General features: G+C 38.3%; 1 protein-coding gene across 1 annotated transcript in view; it reads left to right on the top strand.

Moving 5' to 3' along the window:
* The first annotated feature begins 1,214 nt into the window (after positions 1–1,214).
* CTNNA1 (catenin alpha 1) overlaps positions 1,215–17,331 on the top strand; it is a 68,257-nt gene continuing 52,140 nt past the window's right edge. The window contains exons 1-7 of the mRNA XM_063315816.1: positions 1,215–1,457; positions 8,396–8,502; positions 10,178–10,373; positions 11,848–12,014; positions 12,924–13,043; positions 14,455–14,721; positions 16,442–16,645. Of these exons, the coding sequence (XP_063171886.1) occupies positions 8,398–8,502; positions 10,178–10,373; positions 11,848–12,014; positions 12,924–13,043; positions 14,455–14,721; positions 16,442–16,645 (1,059 nt within the window). The 5' untranslated portion in view covers positions 1,215–1,457; positions 8,396–8,397. The remainder of the gene's footprint in view (positions 1,458–8,395; positions 8,503–10,177; positions 10,374–11,847; positions 12,015–12,923; positions 13,044–14,454; positions 14,722–16,441; positions 16,646–17,331) is intronic.

Genomic DNA, 17,331 nt, shown 5'->3' with positions numbered 1-17,331 from the left:
CAGAGGTGTTTCCAGAATTCCTAGCTGGCATTGCCAACAATTCTTATGGAAGGAAATTCTGGTTTCCTGTGGTTCCAATCCACCTAAAGGGTTCCAGATTGCAAAAAGCTGACAAATCAACATCAACAAGCATTTATCCAGGTTTATGTGCTACCTGAGGAAGGGCAGGTGGGCTGCAACTTCTTTGCTCATGGCACCACATTTATGGAAGAATGCCTGCCTGCCTGAGCATCCATTACCCCTAGAGTTACCACTGGCTTTACTCCAAGCACAGAACATGATTTCTCCCTAATGCATTGGGTGTGAGAAGCATCTAGAGAGTTGGTTAAAAAGCAGAAAGAACCTATGTTTATAACAAAATAAATAAAGCTTATCTGACAGTAAAACTGGCTGAGCTGGCAGTTTTCTGCTCCACTGGCAATCAGGCTTAGCCAGTGCACTCAAAGTTGTATTTTATTGTTAATTTTTTTGGCCCAACTTTATGCTGTCCTGAGTTCTTTCTTTACAAAGAACAGCGAGGTGTAAGCATTCTCAATAAATAACTTTATCAAGGAAGAGTTTCTGGAAAAGTAGCCATATGCTGTTGCAGCAAAAAAAAAAAAAAAAAAGCAAGCTTAAAGGCCAATAAATTTATTAGGACATAAGTTTTTTAGATTACCGTCCACTTTCACTTGACCAGTTGCGATCAAACTGAGTATTTATTATAATACTGTAGAACTCTTTACCACTTAAAAACAATTCCTCTGACCTAATTCTGGTCAGCCTTCCACGGAAGACTCCCTGAACTCTTTCTCAAAATGCCTTCCTCGTAGTCGTGACGTCGCTTGCACCGGGTTTCATGCTTTTTTTTTTCCCCACAAAAGAGGCGCAGGCGCTGCCAACCGTATATGGAAAAAGAGGCACACCCTTCCCTCCCTCATGTCCATAAAAAGCAGGTGAGTTAAAGTGCACGCACTCGTTGGGAATCCTAGGAATACGACTTCCTCCCGGGCCGCGCCGAGCGCAATCTCGGTCTGAAACTCACCTGAAACTCTCGCCCTGATTCACCCACTTCCTGCCCGCCTCCCGCCTGCCCCCGACAAGGGCCGGGAACTCTTGCTGCCGTACCGAGGCGGGTGGTGCTTGGAAGAGCCGGCGTTCCTGGAAAGGGCTGGGAGCAGCGCGCCGAGGGCGGTGCTGGGACGAGCCGGCGGGGAGCAGAGGGCGGTGCTGGGAAGAGCTGGGAAAGCGGCAGGGGGAGGTGCCCGGAAGAGTCCGTGTCCTCGTCGTCTCTTGCGCGGACTTTCGGGCTGAGTTCGGGACGGGACGCCGCGGAGGCACCAGGCCAGGCGAGGCGAGCGGGCCGCACCCAACCGACCGCTGCGAGACAAAGCAGGGGGAGACCAGCGGAGGCGGGCCTGTCGGGAAACCCAGCGCTAATCGCCGTCGCCACAGCGGAGTGGGGACAGCCGCCGCAGGTAACTTTCGGCCGGCAACGCTTTGTCTGGCTGGGCCTGCCTAGGCTGAGTTGGAAACTTTAGAAGGGGCTGCGGGCCGCCCTCGCCGGCGGTGTGACGGGACCTGCGGCGGCCTTGGCTCCGGTTCCTCCCCCGGGCCCCTTCTCTCCCCTCCCCACCCGGGCCAGGGGGGGGAGAGACCCGGAACTGCCCGGAGGGGGGATTCTCTTGCCCCTCGCCCCTTCGCTTCCTGCGCCAGCGGCCTCCCTGCCCCCCCCCCCGGGCGGTGTCCCGTTCCCGGGAGTTGGGAGCGCGCTTCTGTACAAGCGGGAGGAAGGGCAGGCGGAGCAAGGAAGTCGGTTTATCTGGCTTTCTTTTGCCCCAAGCTTGTTCAGCCCGCGATAGCAGGAGGCGCTGACTTGAGTCTGCTGCATGAAAGTATGTCAGAACTTTCTCTCGGGCTTGGTGCTGTGAGTGTGGTCATATCCAGTGGGGGTTTTTTTGCTGTAGAGAAGGTAAACGTGCAGTGCCCTTTCACCCAAAAGGAAACAGGACGCGAGTAAGAAACGTAGAGGGTGGGGGGAGAGAGAGACTCACTCTTCCGTCATACATTGGCGTAAAAAGTTGCTACCAGCTGAGATAGGAAGTCATTAGTGCCTCGTTCCCCATGGAAGTAAAGTACTTTTGAGGGACTTTTGAAAACTGCTAGTGTTAAAGCAACAAAAGTGCTAGCTAAGCAGTTACTATATCCACAATCTAAGCTGGTTTCAACTACACGATTTGTTTTAAAGAAAGATTGTCAAAGAGCAGCAGGTTTCAGCAAACTGCTAACTTAAATCTTTCTGATTAAATCTTATGTTGACATAAAGGGCTTGGTAAGACATCTTATTATAAAACAACCACAGTAAATCTTTATGTATGGATATAGTATTTGATTCATTCTTTTTAGATACTGTGTCAAACATCAACCTGCCGTATTCTTTAAAATTGGGCTTCCATCTGTTACCCAAACACCCCAAGTTTCATAAATGTGTTCCTCAGTTTTTAAAATTTGAATCTGCTTTTTTTAATGGCCAGGATTTTTCTACTATTTTTGTATAAGCATCTGTGCTGTAAGTAACATATGTTGCATTGATCAAACAATGAATGTTAAGTTTTGTATTATGAAAAGTAACTATATAGTCTTAGTTCAAATGATTCCTGCTACTCCTATCCTGAGAAGATATTTATCTTATGAAAATATATTTTCTCATAAAAAAATAATAGGCTTGGTATTTAACTAGCTGGAGTTGAGTGATGACATGAAACATTCACAGCTTGTGTTGCAATTTCCATGTCCATTATGGTTCAGATACTTCAAGTATTTCAGTAACTAATTCCAATGTATTATTGAATATAGTAAGCAAATTTTATATAAAACTTATAAAATGTTTCACATGGGGCTACCTGTTCTCTAAATTGAAATCTGAATGCAGGAACAGTCATGCACACTCTGAGGAATAGGAAATCCTGCCACTTCACAGCTTCTGTATCACCTGAATATTATTACTTTCAAAGGCAGCAGGATGTGTTGGTTTTGGAGATACTGTGAAAGAGATTTCCACAATGTCACTCACGTGAACTCTAAGGATATATCTGAGGTCACCAGGAATTGTGCTTGATTCAAAGATGATTTTACCTTTGAAGCACATGAAAGCAGTTCTGTGTTGCTCCTGTAACACCATTAAGATTATCCCATATGCTAAATTAGGGATTTACCAACCTTTTGTACCTATGGGTGCATTTATAACTTTGTGTCCAGACATTTTTCACTTCCTGTTGCTTTTCTGATTTTTTTTTAATTATTATTTTGTAGAACTGTGAAATAGCATTAAAATAGCATTATATCAGTACTGGTGGAGACATTGTGATGGAAATATATCAGACTTCTGCTTATGTATCTCCTTATATGTCCTAACCAACTCGCTCCCTTGGTGAGAGGACACATAAATTTGTGTCCTCTCTGCCCCCTTTTCTACATGGTGCATACTTAATGTAGCTTCTTCTTTTTAAGAAGCCTCTGTCTCTGTTTATCACTAGTGAAAAGAGAAACCCAATACCTGAACTGTTGGTTTTTGAAACCTTTCTTGGATTTGAATGTTTGGTCCTAGCATAGCCAGCTGTCCTTTGCGACATATATCTGAAAAATAGGCACAGTTTAAGGCCCACAGTTGGGACTTACTGAGCCTGATTGTGTGAGGCAAGAAACAGAATATATTCACATGGATAAGGTAAAAATGAATTTTGAAAATCATACAGTCCTAATGTATACATTTATCAAGATTCTTACATTAGCTTTTCTCTCTGTGTTATGGTAGCTATGAAGTAATATTGGAAGCTCTTCAATTAAAAGCTAATAAAGTTTCTCTTCAGCAATAAGTGGCATACGCACATTGTTCAAGATTTTAAAGTGAAAACCATCCAAAATGAAGTATTCTGGATTGTGATTGAATATGACACATGAGAGCTAGGGAATGCTTTCCCAACTTGTTTTGTTTTAGAAGATAATGCAGTGTCACGAATAGAAACAGACAGCTATCTTACTAAGTATTTACTGGAACTGAAAATTCATATTCTGATATGACATTGCCAGATGTCTTGGCATATTGGAACACATTCTACATGGGGTTATCCTTTAAGAGCATTCAGAAGCTTTGACTGGTCTGGAATGAATGCCTTAATATGCCCGTGTGACTTTGCTCCTCAAGCTGCAATGGTTACCAATTTGCTTCTGGGTGCAATTCACGTTACTGGGTATGACCTGTAATGCCCGACATGACATAGGCCTGGTTATTTGAGGAATCACTTATGCCCCGTGGTATCTACCCAGCTGATTTAAGCTGACAGGTTTGGTGCCCTCCAGGTTCCTTTGATTAAACAATGTCACCTTCTCTGTCTCAGTGCCTGCCTTGTGGAATAAGGTTCCCCCTTAACACCAGATGGCTCCCACCCTGCTGGCTTTCCAGGGGCCCAAAAAAACCTGGCTGTTCTCCCAGGCCTTGGGCTAGAACCTTCTCTGTTGGTTATTAGACATTGGCCTGGTGTTGTGGAGTGTCTGCCAGGTTTGCCATGTTGTTTTTTTCTTCTCTTCTGATTTGGTTTTTATTGTTCGTTGTTTCTTATACTGTTTTTATATTGTTTGGTGTATTATGTGAGCCCCACTAGGTAGACCAGAGCAGGAAATTAACTCCACAAGACGACTAAAATTACTCCTATGAGATTGACTATAATAACAAAATTTTGCAAGTCTGATTGTTCTGTACCTTCTCCTTATACTTCGGTGAATTATGGAGGTGTCTGCCTGAACTGCTCATTCTGGACTTAAAAAATGTTTCAGTCTCTTTTGCCTAGGCAACACATTCTGAATATCTTCCTTACTCTTTACAGTTGTGGACACCCAGAGTTATTTGGAGTTGGGCACCAAATCAAAATAATTGCAAGTAATAATAAATATCCATAAAATCCTGAGACTGGTATACTATGCACTACTTGATATTTTTCTAGCCCTGAGAGAGGCCTTCTTGATTAACCTTTCATTTCATCTTTAAAAAGGGGTTGTGTAGAGAGCTTGATAGTATCTCGTCAGTCCATATTTGTGCAGATGTACTTTGGAAAGGTTAATTAAGGAAATAGTAAAAACCTTGTTCTTAACCTATATACATCTTCTTTCATAGCCTTGAAGCAAGAGTAACTTTAAACCCCTGCTTGAAAATGTCTATTGGGCTTTGTTTCCATTTGTTCAACAAATTATGAGCTGTATCAACCTTTTTTTTTTTTTAGCCATATTCTTTTTCTGCCTCTGTGCTTCCCTGTAAGTAAAGATTTCTCAGTGTTTTTGGGCTGAAAGGCACATTTGAAATTCTGGAGTATATTGTGAATGATACCATGAGAAGTCTTCTATAAGAGGCTTGCTTCTTCACAGAATGGTTGCAATGAAGGTATGACCAGTCACTGAGCATCCAGCTAAAGAGGGCAAACTAATGATGGTGCTCTGCCATCGTCTCTACCCCAACCCCCATTGGTTTTGTGGGAAAATGGGTGCATTTATAACAAAGGATTAAGCTGCAGTTACTATTTTTATTTTCCAACATTGTCTGTGGGGCACACAGTGATTTTTTTGGAAATAATGGCAATGCTACAGGTTGTCATTTTGCTTCACAGCATGCCAACTTCCCATTTAAAATTAAAAATCTGAGGAGCTTTAAAGTCATGGAAGCCAGAAGGTCTAAGGGAGGTATTCACAGGTACATCATTCCCCTTGGGCACCATTTTAGGCTTCATTTTGAGTTTGTGTGTGCATAAATAAATATGTCTGCTCATAAATCAATTTTATACATATATAACAGCCCTTTTCCATACATGTGTCCCTCCATCTGTGATTGATTCCCTTGGGATATCAAATCAATTTTTCCCTTAGTTGCAGGATATTTCGTGTCAGAAATAAGAACACATACTGCATTTCCATAGGAGGTTTTCTGAAAGGCATAGATAAGATAAAAGACTTGACAGAGAATTCTAGAGAGATGGTTGCTGCAATAATTGCCATTCTAAATGTGTTACAGCACATTAAGTAGAAATTATCAATGAAACAAAATACATCATAGCAATTTCTCCTGGCTTGTATTGAGGGTGGGATCTTATCCTTTTTTTTCAGCATTGAGAAAAAATTCTGAATATATCGTATCTAGCTTTGATATGTGTCCATGACATTAAATTGTCAATAAATGCCATTGAAATTCTTACATATTTTCAAGTTTGCATATTTAGGATTACTTCCTTAAATATTAGTAGAGCTAACATTTAGTATTTCACCAACTTGGTAATTTATCTCCTTCGAAAATAGTCCCAGTTTTTCACCACTTTTATCAGGGCAAACAGGAAAGCTGAGTAATGAAAGTGCTGTCACAGAATGATAGTATCACTTGGTAGTGTCTAAATTCAGGGTGTTCCTGCAGGTGCACTTTCCTGCAGGAGTAATTTACCCTTCTCCCATTACTGTGTGACTGGAACCATTCACTAATTAGTTCATCCGGTGTCATTGGTTTAATGTGAGTGCTCAAAATAAACAGTATTAAAGAAAATGTGTTCCATTTCTTGTGGTTATTGTTTGCCCCACACTAAGTCGCTGTGGAGTATGCGTTGTGTAATCAAAGTTCTCTGGATAGGAGGATTAACGTCTAGTATACAATCTGCCAGACAAGTATAGTACTTTCATTAACGATGCAGTCATTTAATTGTCAGCTAGGCCTCCTGCCAAAACTGCTGCAGTATATTTTACTGACTTGCTGTATCTAGAATGGAAGTACCATAAAAAAAAAAAAGGTTAAAGCTTTTGAATGGACTAATGACATGACTGTATAGCTATTTCTGCTCAACAGTTGCATACTTTTTAGACTGATATCACAGACGTGTTTCTCTGTGACGTGAATTCTGGTTTGCTGGTATGTTTTTCTGTATATAAATTTCTGCACTTGATGCTTGTTTTACTAACTATACAATCCACTGGGAGCAATCTGCCAGATGCAAGATGGCTGAATGAGAAGTTACAAGCTGAGAAAGTGCAAGAAAAAGAATGGTGGAAGAGGTCAGGGAACAAAGAGCAGAATTGCCATTGAGAACAACAATGCAAAAGGAAGATAGGGAACTTTCAAAAGTTTTTAAGGAATGAGATCAACCAGTTGTATTGGAAGGCTCAGTGAGAAACAAGCACTGAGTTTTCAAGAAGAGTGGGAAAGTCAAAAGGGAAATTCAGTTGTATTTAAAATAGCAAGCATATTTCCTGTAATTGTAAAATTTCCTGCAGATTGAGTATGACTGCTGCAGCTTTTTCATAAACATCCTTAAGCAAGATGTGAACATAAAAATTAATAAGCTTTCACAATGTAAAGAAAGGAAATGGGTTTTGAGATAAGTTTAAACTATTTCCACACTTTAAAGAATATTCAAATTAAAATTTTAATTTAGTTATACTGCACTTTTTAAAAGTATATTTCTTCAATTTAAACTGCATGAAGATATTAGGGATACTTATTTGTCTCTCTATCTTTTAAGGATTTTGCTAGATTTTAGATATTAAGATAATGTCATTCTAGAATTGGTATGACTCCACTATTTCATGATAGTCCATACATCTTATACTTGAACTTGATAATAGTTAAGTAGTTTTCTTTAGAAGTCTCCTTCCTTGGCTTTACAAGTCTTTTGAATTTACTAAAGACATCTACAGTCAGGTCATGATGTGGAAAGCAATAAGGATGTACAAAACCATTGAATTTGAAAATGCCCCAGTTCAAGGGTGAATTGCTGTTTTAAGCAAAATGCTGTTTGGAGCATTTTGGAAGTGTTTTGAGCTTTAAACTGTGTTTCAAGTATGAAACATTTTGTTTCACAGAAAAAACATAGAATGCTTGAGAGCCCAATTCCCATTTAGGTAAGCTATTTTGCATCAAAACAAGACATTTTGTGTTCAGAAGGGATGTTTCAAATTTGGAAGATTTTGTACAACCCTATAGAGCAATAATAGGGTATATTTAAACAGTGACATTTTCTGTAGAATTGCCTCTAGATCCCATAATTTAAGATTCTGAATGTACAGAAGTAACTTGTTACCATGTTATGTGATAGAAAAGTAAACATTTAGAAGAGGATGTTAGCAAGAAGATAACAACATTGATAAGTTCCTTAAGGCATGTAAAATACCATTAACTATTTCAACTACTAATCTAACAAAGCTCTATATTTGGTTAGCTGGTCAGAACAACTCTAATTATAGAAGTAAATGGCTCTATCTTGACTCAGAGGTATTTAGTTTTGAGTAACCTTTATTGATTAGAGTGAGTTTTCTGCATAAACAGACAGACATTTGTGTTGTGTGGAGAACTGAAATAAGAGTGAATTGATTTAATACTTTTCTTTCCTAGAAATGACTACCATTAATGCAGGAAATGTTAACTTCAAATGGGATCCAAAAAGTCTGGAAATAAGGACACTGGCAGTTGAAAGGCTGCTTGAACCTCTTGTTACCCAGGTAATAAAAACTATATTTTTAACCGCCCAGAGTCCCTCTTTTGGGGGAGATGGGCAGTTGCAAAATTTGAATAATTAATAAATAAAATATATATGGTTATCTTTTGCTTTTTATTAATGTTATGGCTTTGCAGTGTTGTACTGGAGAACTGATAGATTAATTGCATTGTATTGCTAGTCAGTTGGGCCTACATTAAGTTGTCAAGGATGCAGTGAGAACTTGAACAAAATTGGAATGTTTTCTGTTTGTAGCTTTTTTTTTTTTTTGGCCTTTATAAAACCATATCAAAATAGAAAATATCAGATTTAAAAAGAACCTTTAAAGCTGGTATATAACCACATCTTTCATGGAGTCTAATATAGAAAATACCTAAATATTGCGCTTAGAGATGGGAAGGCAATTGTACAATCCTGCATATTAAATTAGGTTTGTCTGGTAGACTGATGAGTAAAAATCAACATATTTCCACTGCTGTGAGTTTTCTTTAAAATGAATTTAAGATTAAAATGATGTCCAGTAAAAATAGAAACTTTTTAAGTTTAGCAAGAACACTTATCGCTGAATCACTGACATACCATTAAAAGTGAGAACAGGCATCATGGGCATTGTGGCCTTGATCTCACAGCAAGTTAACTGTGCTTAAGTCCCATTTAAATCAGTGGAACTTAAATGGCCCAGAGCTAGCCCAAATGATTTCAGTGATATTTATGTACAACTAAATATGACTTTACATAGACTTTCAAGAATATGTTGCAGAGTCCTAGATAACAGACACTTCTCCTTTCCCTGTTCAGGATATCCCTTTCTCTTTTTTTATAGTAGCTATGGTTGTTGATATCTCTGCCAAACTGAGTACTCATCTAATGGAATCCAGGTGTCAAAAGGTGACCATGGCTAACTTTAAACCTAACATTAACCCTGATTCTAACTATAATATCTGAACCAGAAAATATTGAAATGGCTATCATTTAACTTAAACTTAAAACCAGAGATAGTGCAGAGGTAGAGGGGAGCACCTGAGCCTGAACTAATAATGTCTCAAATCATAGTTAAGAGAACAAAATTTCAAATCAATGTTTAAATTTAACTCATTAGCCCAGTCCAAATAATGTCAGGAGTCATCATAAACTTGTCACAATAGGTCATGTAGTGTGTCATGGATTTATTGCTAGAAAGTGGGGGTTGACATGCCATTAACAGTTAAACCAAACAGTAAGAAAATAGGAACAATTAAGAGAATTAAGCAGTAAAAGTAGAAATAGATATTAAGATATAAGAGTGAAGAAATAAAGTTGCTCTTAAACCACATTCTTGCATTGCTTCCAATTCTCATTTCATGTTCTAGAATACTATAGGTACAACGTGCTATGTTAGTAATTGATATGAAGGTTCCACAAGTATTCAAAAGAAATGTTTCACACATTACTGACTTATGGGTGTATGGAACTCGCCGGGATGTATAAATATTTTGAATGTTTCCAGATTTTTAAACTGAGTTCTAAAAAAGAACTGTTAGGCAAAGCTTCGTTTACTTAAATATGGCATGTGTTACTTGAATTATCTTGCTCAAGCAATGAAATAATTTGGTTGGAATTGCATTCCTAGAGAATTCCTGCAATATTAAATATTTAAAGCTTTTCAACTGAAAAAATGGATCATATTATGCTGTTTCCAGGTCACAACACTGGTCAATACTAGCAACAAAGGTCCTTCCAACAAAAAAAGAGGCCGGTCTAAAAAGGCACATGTTCTGGCTGCATCAGTTGAGCAAGCAACAGAGAACTTTTTGGAAAAGGGGGACAAAATTGCAAAGGAGAGCCAGTTTCTTAAAGAAGAACTGGTTGCAGCTGTGGAAGATGTTCGCAAACAAGGTACACCTTTGATAAAGTTGTAACTCCTGTGGTTGTCCACACTTGTAAATTAGTTCACAAAAGTTACCAATTAAAAAAAATAGTTTGCCTGTCAGTACATGCATGTATTTAGACACCAGTCTGGGGATAAGTTCAGCTTTTAATATGCATCAGTATGTTTTATGTAATTTCACTATTTTTATTTATGTATACATTATATCCAGGGCCTCAGAGAAGTGAATGTAGCTCTTCCATTCTCACCTTAATTTCAAGGTGGGATATAAAATTAAATAAATAATTAAATGAAAGTCCTGTGAGAAAGGTTGGACAGGGAAATACTGAATGATCTTGAGTCAGCCACTAAATTTGTGGAATGAAATTTTGTCTGTCTTGACTGATGTCTGTGAAAGTACTGCTTCAACAATATTTTTTGTAAAATAGAAAATTGATTCATTATTAGCCCCAGAGGATTTTTTTTTCCTTCCAAAAAGCTTGGGACAAAATTTGCTGATCTCAAACTGCCTTTAACTTAGATGATTGTATTGATACCTTCTACTACTGAAGAAATCCAAAACATAGTATTTTCCTCCCCCCCGACCCCATTTTTAAAATTTTAATAGAATGTGTTATCTTCTAACAAAAAGCTATAATTTTAATGGGGCTATGAAAACCATTTAAAACAAGATGTTTGAGAACACATAGTGGCACGTACAGAGCGCCTCTTTTTGCATAATTAAAGCAGGCACATCATTTTCTAGCCTTGTGCAGCTGCTTCAGAAATCTCCCAGGTGTCTTCACGTTAATGTGCATGCAATTTTGCTTCATTTTTCCCACCAAAGTAGCTGTTTATCCACGCATATGTCAACACAACCAGGAGCAGTTTCCAAACCAACTACATTTCTACAAAGATAGTCTGCTTTAACACTTCAAAGAGCAGTGCTTTGCACATAAAACCATGCATTCCAAAACACCTTGTTCAAGATTTGTATAGCCCTAAATTCTAATATTACTTAGCAATAACTGAAGTTATTTTACATTATTCCCATTTTGTAACTTGACAAGCCTTAGAGGTATACAGTATTTGAACTTGAAAGATATTTCAAATCCACCATAGACATCCATGTCAGTGCTTCCTTAATGAAGCTGTGCCTTTTCCTGGGCTTGCACAGCCTTGCTGAGTACAACCAGAAAAAGACGTGGCTTCTTTAAAGAGCCACTTAACACTTACAACGAGTGTGCTCATCTTTCCAGCTTGAGGCTGAATGTTTGCCATCCCAATAAGGCCACTGAATTCTACATAAGCAGCAAACCCTTATTCTTGAAATACTTGTTTAAGTACCAAAATTAAATTGTTTGGGGAGAGAATGTGATGAAAATTATAGTGATAGGTGTTTTAATGGAAAGTACCCATGCCATTTTGGTTTTGGCTGAATTTGGTATGCTCGCCTGATGATTATAAAAGCTGAAATAATGTACCTACTTTCTGTGTACGTAGGAGACTTGATGAAGAGTGCCTCTGGAGAATTTGCTGATGACCCATGTTCTTCTGTGAAACGAGGGAATATGGTGAGAGCAGCTCGGGCCCTCCTGTCAGCAGTTACCCGGCTGCTTATTTTGGCTGACATGGCAGATGTATACAGACTACTTGTCCAACTTAAAGTTGTAAGTGTTGAATATACTCACTGTTTTAATGCTACTGTAATACAAGGCATTCAGAATCATTGTTTCTAAGGTACAGGAAGGAGTGTTAATAGGGCAAGATCATGGCCTTTATGTCCTGCTTTGGAGCTTTTAAGAAAGGTTGGATTATTGTTGGAAACAAGATTCTGGTCTGGATGGAACATTTCTGTAAAAAGATCTGTTCCTATGTTGTTACTTAGTGTCATGTAGGTAGACAGATTTGCCACCAGTTGAGCAAATTCTGTTTTACTTCTTTCCCCCCAGGCAATTCTTTAATATTAATTTGGATCTGATGTGTTAGTGGCCTTTTTCATAAATTGATATTGCTAAATTCAGTATAAAACATTAATAGCTTATTGAAATCTGATATTTCTAAATGCAATAGTTTTTTTCTTGTTTTGCTAGCATGTCTGGTTTTATTCATTGGGTTGGAGTTAGACCGTATTTCTCTTTCTTGAGTATAGTGGCTTTTTAAGTAACTACTTTCATAGAATTCATACTACAGGTAGTCCTCGATTTACAACATTCGTTAATGACCATTTGAAGTTACGACAGTGCTGGGGAAACTGACTTACGACCAGTCCTTGCACTTATGACCGTTGCAGTGTCCCTGTGGTCACATGATCAACATTCCGGTGCTTGGCATGTATTTACGATGATTGCAGTGTCCCAGGGTCACATGATCACCATTTGCAACCTTCCCAGCCAGCTCCCAGCAAGCAAAATCAGTGAGGAACTGCACGATTCACTTAACAAACACAGCAAAAATCGTAAAATTGGGCATGACTCACTTAACGATTACATCAAGTTCTGGTCCCAATTGTGGTTGTAAGTCGAGGACTACATACAAATTATACATACTGAATAATTTAAAACTGATTCATCTTCTAGGTGGAAGAAGGTATCCTAAAGCTGAGAAATGCTGGAACTGAACAAGATTTAGGAATACAGTATAAAGCTCTTAAACCAGAAGTGGATAAGCTTAATATAATGGCAGGCAAGAGACAACAGGTATAGTAATTTTAGGATTATACACTTTTATAGAATCTGACTATGTTGCAATGCAGAAACAGTTGTAATAGAAATGCCCAAATGATAACGTTGATAATTGGGTAAAGAGAATGTGTAAATTGTGATGTAAGTTACAGGAGCCTGGAGTTTTAAAGAAAGCCAAAGCTGCCATATGTATAGACAGACACTGTATCTAAAAAGCGGACAATTATAAGTAATGCACCTCAGTGGAATAAAAGTAAAAGATGATTAATAAAGGAGAAACTGACCTGAGAAGATTAACCAGTCATATTAGAGAGGTAGAATCCAGGAGGCAAAAAGTATTTTTGACAGGTTAGAAGAATCAGATGATTGATGTTGTTGAAAGATTCATGCCATAATAAGCTTGGAAAAGATACATGAATCCACCCAATTTGTGCAAGTAGCTACTCATGTGACCAGTTTAACAGTTGGAAAGAGCTTCTGTGCAGTAGAAATCTGCATTTTACTGGCTTCTGTCTGCAACTTTGCTGCTCGTTTCCCTCGCTCTTTCCGTTCTACTTTATCCCACTCATGTAATCTTCAAAGACACATAAGGGGCGATTATCGTCAATTTGATCTTTTTTCAGAAGGAAAGATTCAAAGTGGCTCCAAGTTACTGCAAATCTCTCAGAAAATATATTCCAGTCTGTCTGCTGCTTATTCCTGTTCTAGGGAACTGGCTGAATGTATGTGGAGAAGAAACTTTCTGCTGCTAGTCTCCCGAACATGATTAGCAGAATAAAGAAGGCTATTGCTTAATCCACCGTTTCTTCTCTATGGAACAGTTTAAAATCAAGCTGCCCATTTTTCTCAAGCTACAGAACAAGAGTCATATCTATGCAACTGTTACTAATTACATAATTATTCAGCTGAATAACTTGTTCCAGTGGGGTTTTATTTTAGCAAAAACTGAATGTACAGTGGGTAGGTATCTTAGAATGGGAGAGGTTGTTGTATAAACTGGTATAAAGAGAGACAAGAAGGATGTTTGTTGTGAGCCGCTGCTGCCTGCTTAATGCACCCTTACGGATAACTGTATTAGGCTTTGGCTTACCCTTTTCTTCTGCAGTTCAGTTGGAAAGCTTACAGTGACTTCAGTTACAAAAAATGACCTCTGAGACTCTTCGTTTGCCAACATTATTGTGTTCCAGAAGCCGTGTAGTCTTCTGATGCCTGCTGATACGTGCTATGCTAAATTTCTTAACTGAAATAGAGTTCAGATAGGATGGACAATATGTTCCTCTCCAGGTGCTGTGGGACTCCATCAGCCCCTCGCCATTGGGATTTATACTTGGAGTATTACAGGTCACTGCTGATATAAACACTAAATTCCAAAAAAAATCTTACTTTATCTCTAAGTAAAATATTTTTGTTCCAAACACTTCTGCAGGAACTGAAAGACATTGGTCATCGTGATCAGATGGCTGCAGCCAGAGGAATTCTTCAGAAAAACATTCCTATACTTTATACTGCTTCTCAAGCTTACCTCCAGCACTCAGATGTAGCTGCTTATAAAGCTAATAGGGACTTGATCTACAAGCAGTTGCAGCAGGCCATCGCAGGAATCTCTAATGCTGCCCAAGCAACAGCTTCTGAAGACTCTCTCCAGCATCAGAGTGGTGGTGGAGAGTTGGCTTATGCACTTAATAACTTCGATGTAAGTTTTAAATTTGTACCACAAATAATTTTGGCGCCGTATTTCTGGAGCAATATGATTTACGACTTTTTGATTGGCAACCTTGACATAATGGGTATCATTATTCTATAATCTAAAAAATAAATGTACAGTAGGATCTAACTTATTTACAGCAATGTGAACGTGTTTGTTACACATATTTTAATTATGCCCAGCTCAAACCAGTTCTAGCAGTTTAGAAAGGCAAATTGCCTGTAACTGTGTTTTATAATAGCATTGAAAGTCTGCTCTCTCACTGAAAAGTCAGGATTTTCTTCCATTTTATTTCAATTTTTCTCTTTCAAGGGAAATTGCAAGGGACTTCCATTTGGGGGGCTAGGCTTTCAGATTTTCCAGAGCTCAGGGAGGCTGTCAAATAACCAGGAATAGGGCCATTGTGCTTTCTTAGCACAGTTTGTTTACTCTGTGTTCCAGCTGGACTATTTTTGAGTGACACCTGTGATACGCATATTTCTGGTTGAGGACCACTGCCCCTAGTCAACCATATGCAGTTCTCCATAGCCTCAGTGAGACAATCTTCCCAGCCAAATTACCTTCCACTATCCAGCTTCCCCAACTTCCTTTTTTCCCTGAGTAGTTGATCTCAGAGTGGTCACTGGGAATGAGGTCAGGGCTGCTGTACCTCTGATAGTTACGCAGAAATCAGGAGGTGCAGCTTGTAGAATAAACTACATTATCTTTTTTATACAACCATTCATAGCTTTTGGGACACGTTTTTCTTTTCATCTGGTCACCTTAAGTGAGTTACTAAATTCTGTGACCCTATAGAAACGTTGCTACCAAGAAGGTCTTGTACTTGAGCAATAGTTTTTGGCAAATGTTCTTACTAGAGGGAGACACCAAATATTTGGTATATATGTTTTCTGTGGTTAGAGAGTATGTAAGCTTCCTTCATGGTTTTAAGAAATAGTCGGCCTCAGACTTTTCTAGGGCAACTTTTAAAGGAGTTTTGTCTCAGGTGAAAGGTCACTTTCCTCAACACAGTCTCTCAACATTCATTTTTTAATACTTCAAATAGATCACTTTAGCTACATTGGCAAAGTGTGGAGAAAATAGATTCGCTATCAGATATGTGAAATACTATAGAGTAGACAAAAAATGTTGCTGCATGAGACTTCACTCAGCAGTGTTTCATACTTACAGTAATATAAAACTAAAGATGCCATTATCTTAATATTAAAATATTTCTGTGGAAGTGCTGATACCAAGTCTTTAGAAACCTTAGCACCCAGGAGAATTTTTAAAGAAAAATAAAATGCTAATTTTTTAAAATAATAAATTTGGTTAATGATTATTTAAAATTAAAGAATAACGGTATGCAGCATAACTTGAAAAACTGGCAGACTGACAAACCACAACCATAAAACTGAAGTCTCTGATAACATAAGTGAAATCACTAATGCAGCCTTAGGTTGGTATAAATGTTTTGTTGCATACTTCTTTTTAAAATTAATACTCAAAGGTAAGAGAACAATGTGGATTAGAATCCTACTGCTAACAGATCGCTGTAGACTGAAAACATGTATTTGCTTAATTCTGGGTCATGTATTGATCTAAATATTTTAGTGCTGTGCTTGTTAAACACAGTCATATTCTGTAGTAGTACTAAGAGGTCTTCAGCAAACTAATCCAGAGTAGCATGTCACTCTTTTAAAAGTTATAAAACATTTCTTCTTAACAGAAACAAATTATTGTAGATCCTTTGAACTTCAGTGAAGAGCGTTTTAGGCCGTCCTTAGAAGAACGCCTGGAGAGCATCATTAGTGGTGCAGCCCTAATGGCTGACTCATCCTGTACACGTGATGACCGACGGGAACGCATAGTGGCAGAGTGTAATGCAGTGCGACAAGCCTTGCAAGATCTGCTTTCAGAATACATGGGAAATGTGAGTAACAAGTGTACTTGCAAATATTTCCTTTTCATTTGAATGTTGGGGAACAGTAAAACAATGTGGTTTGAATTAGAAAGTTTTCACAAATACTCCTGAAAGTAAAATTGGGTCATTAAAATTTTAATTGTCCTGTCATGTTCTTTTGCTATGTTGCATATTTTTTTTTATTAATTTTTGAAGTTGACTTGATAGGTTAGAATAGTAGCGAGTCTCAAAGGTTTGTATTTTTCCTCACTTAGAATTGATTCTGTATTAAAAGAGTGGGAGAAATAGTTCTTGAATTTGGCAGGATTCAGAGACAGGAATGTCAAAAATACATAATACTTGTAAATTGAAATCTCTTGCACATAAAAACCATGTCACAGGTATTTAAGACAATGCACCTATGTGTCTGCAACTCATTGTTCTGCCAGTAATACTGTTGTTTTAATAGGATATTTTTTTGTGCCTAAGTATAATGTCCCATCTACACATGTACAAATGTATTGAATAGAGCAGGGCTGGGCAACCCATGGGAGGGATGTAGCCTCTACAGCCCCTTTTTTGGAACTGTGAAAGATTATGCCACCACAATTTGGCATTTGGTTATTGAATAATAATGTTACAACTTCCTGCTGATTTTTGGCAAACAATGGAAAAATAGACATATTAAACTTCAAATAGTCTTAACATACCTATAA

This window comes from Candoia aspera, chromosome 1 (genome assembly GCF_035149785.1).
Source record: "Candoia aspera isolate rCanAsp1 chromosome 1, rCanAsp1.hap2, whole genome shotgun sequence".
Taxonomy (NCBI): domain Eukaryota; kingdom Metazoa; phylum Chordata; class Lepidosauria; order Squamata; family Boidae; genus Candoia; species Candoia aspera.
This window is presented reverse-complemented; position numbering and strand designations above follow the sequence as displayed.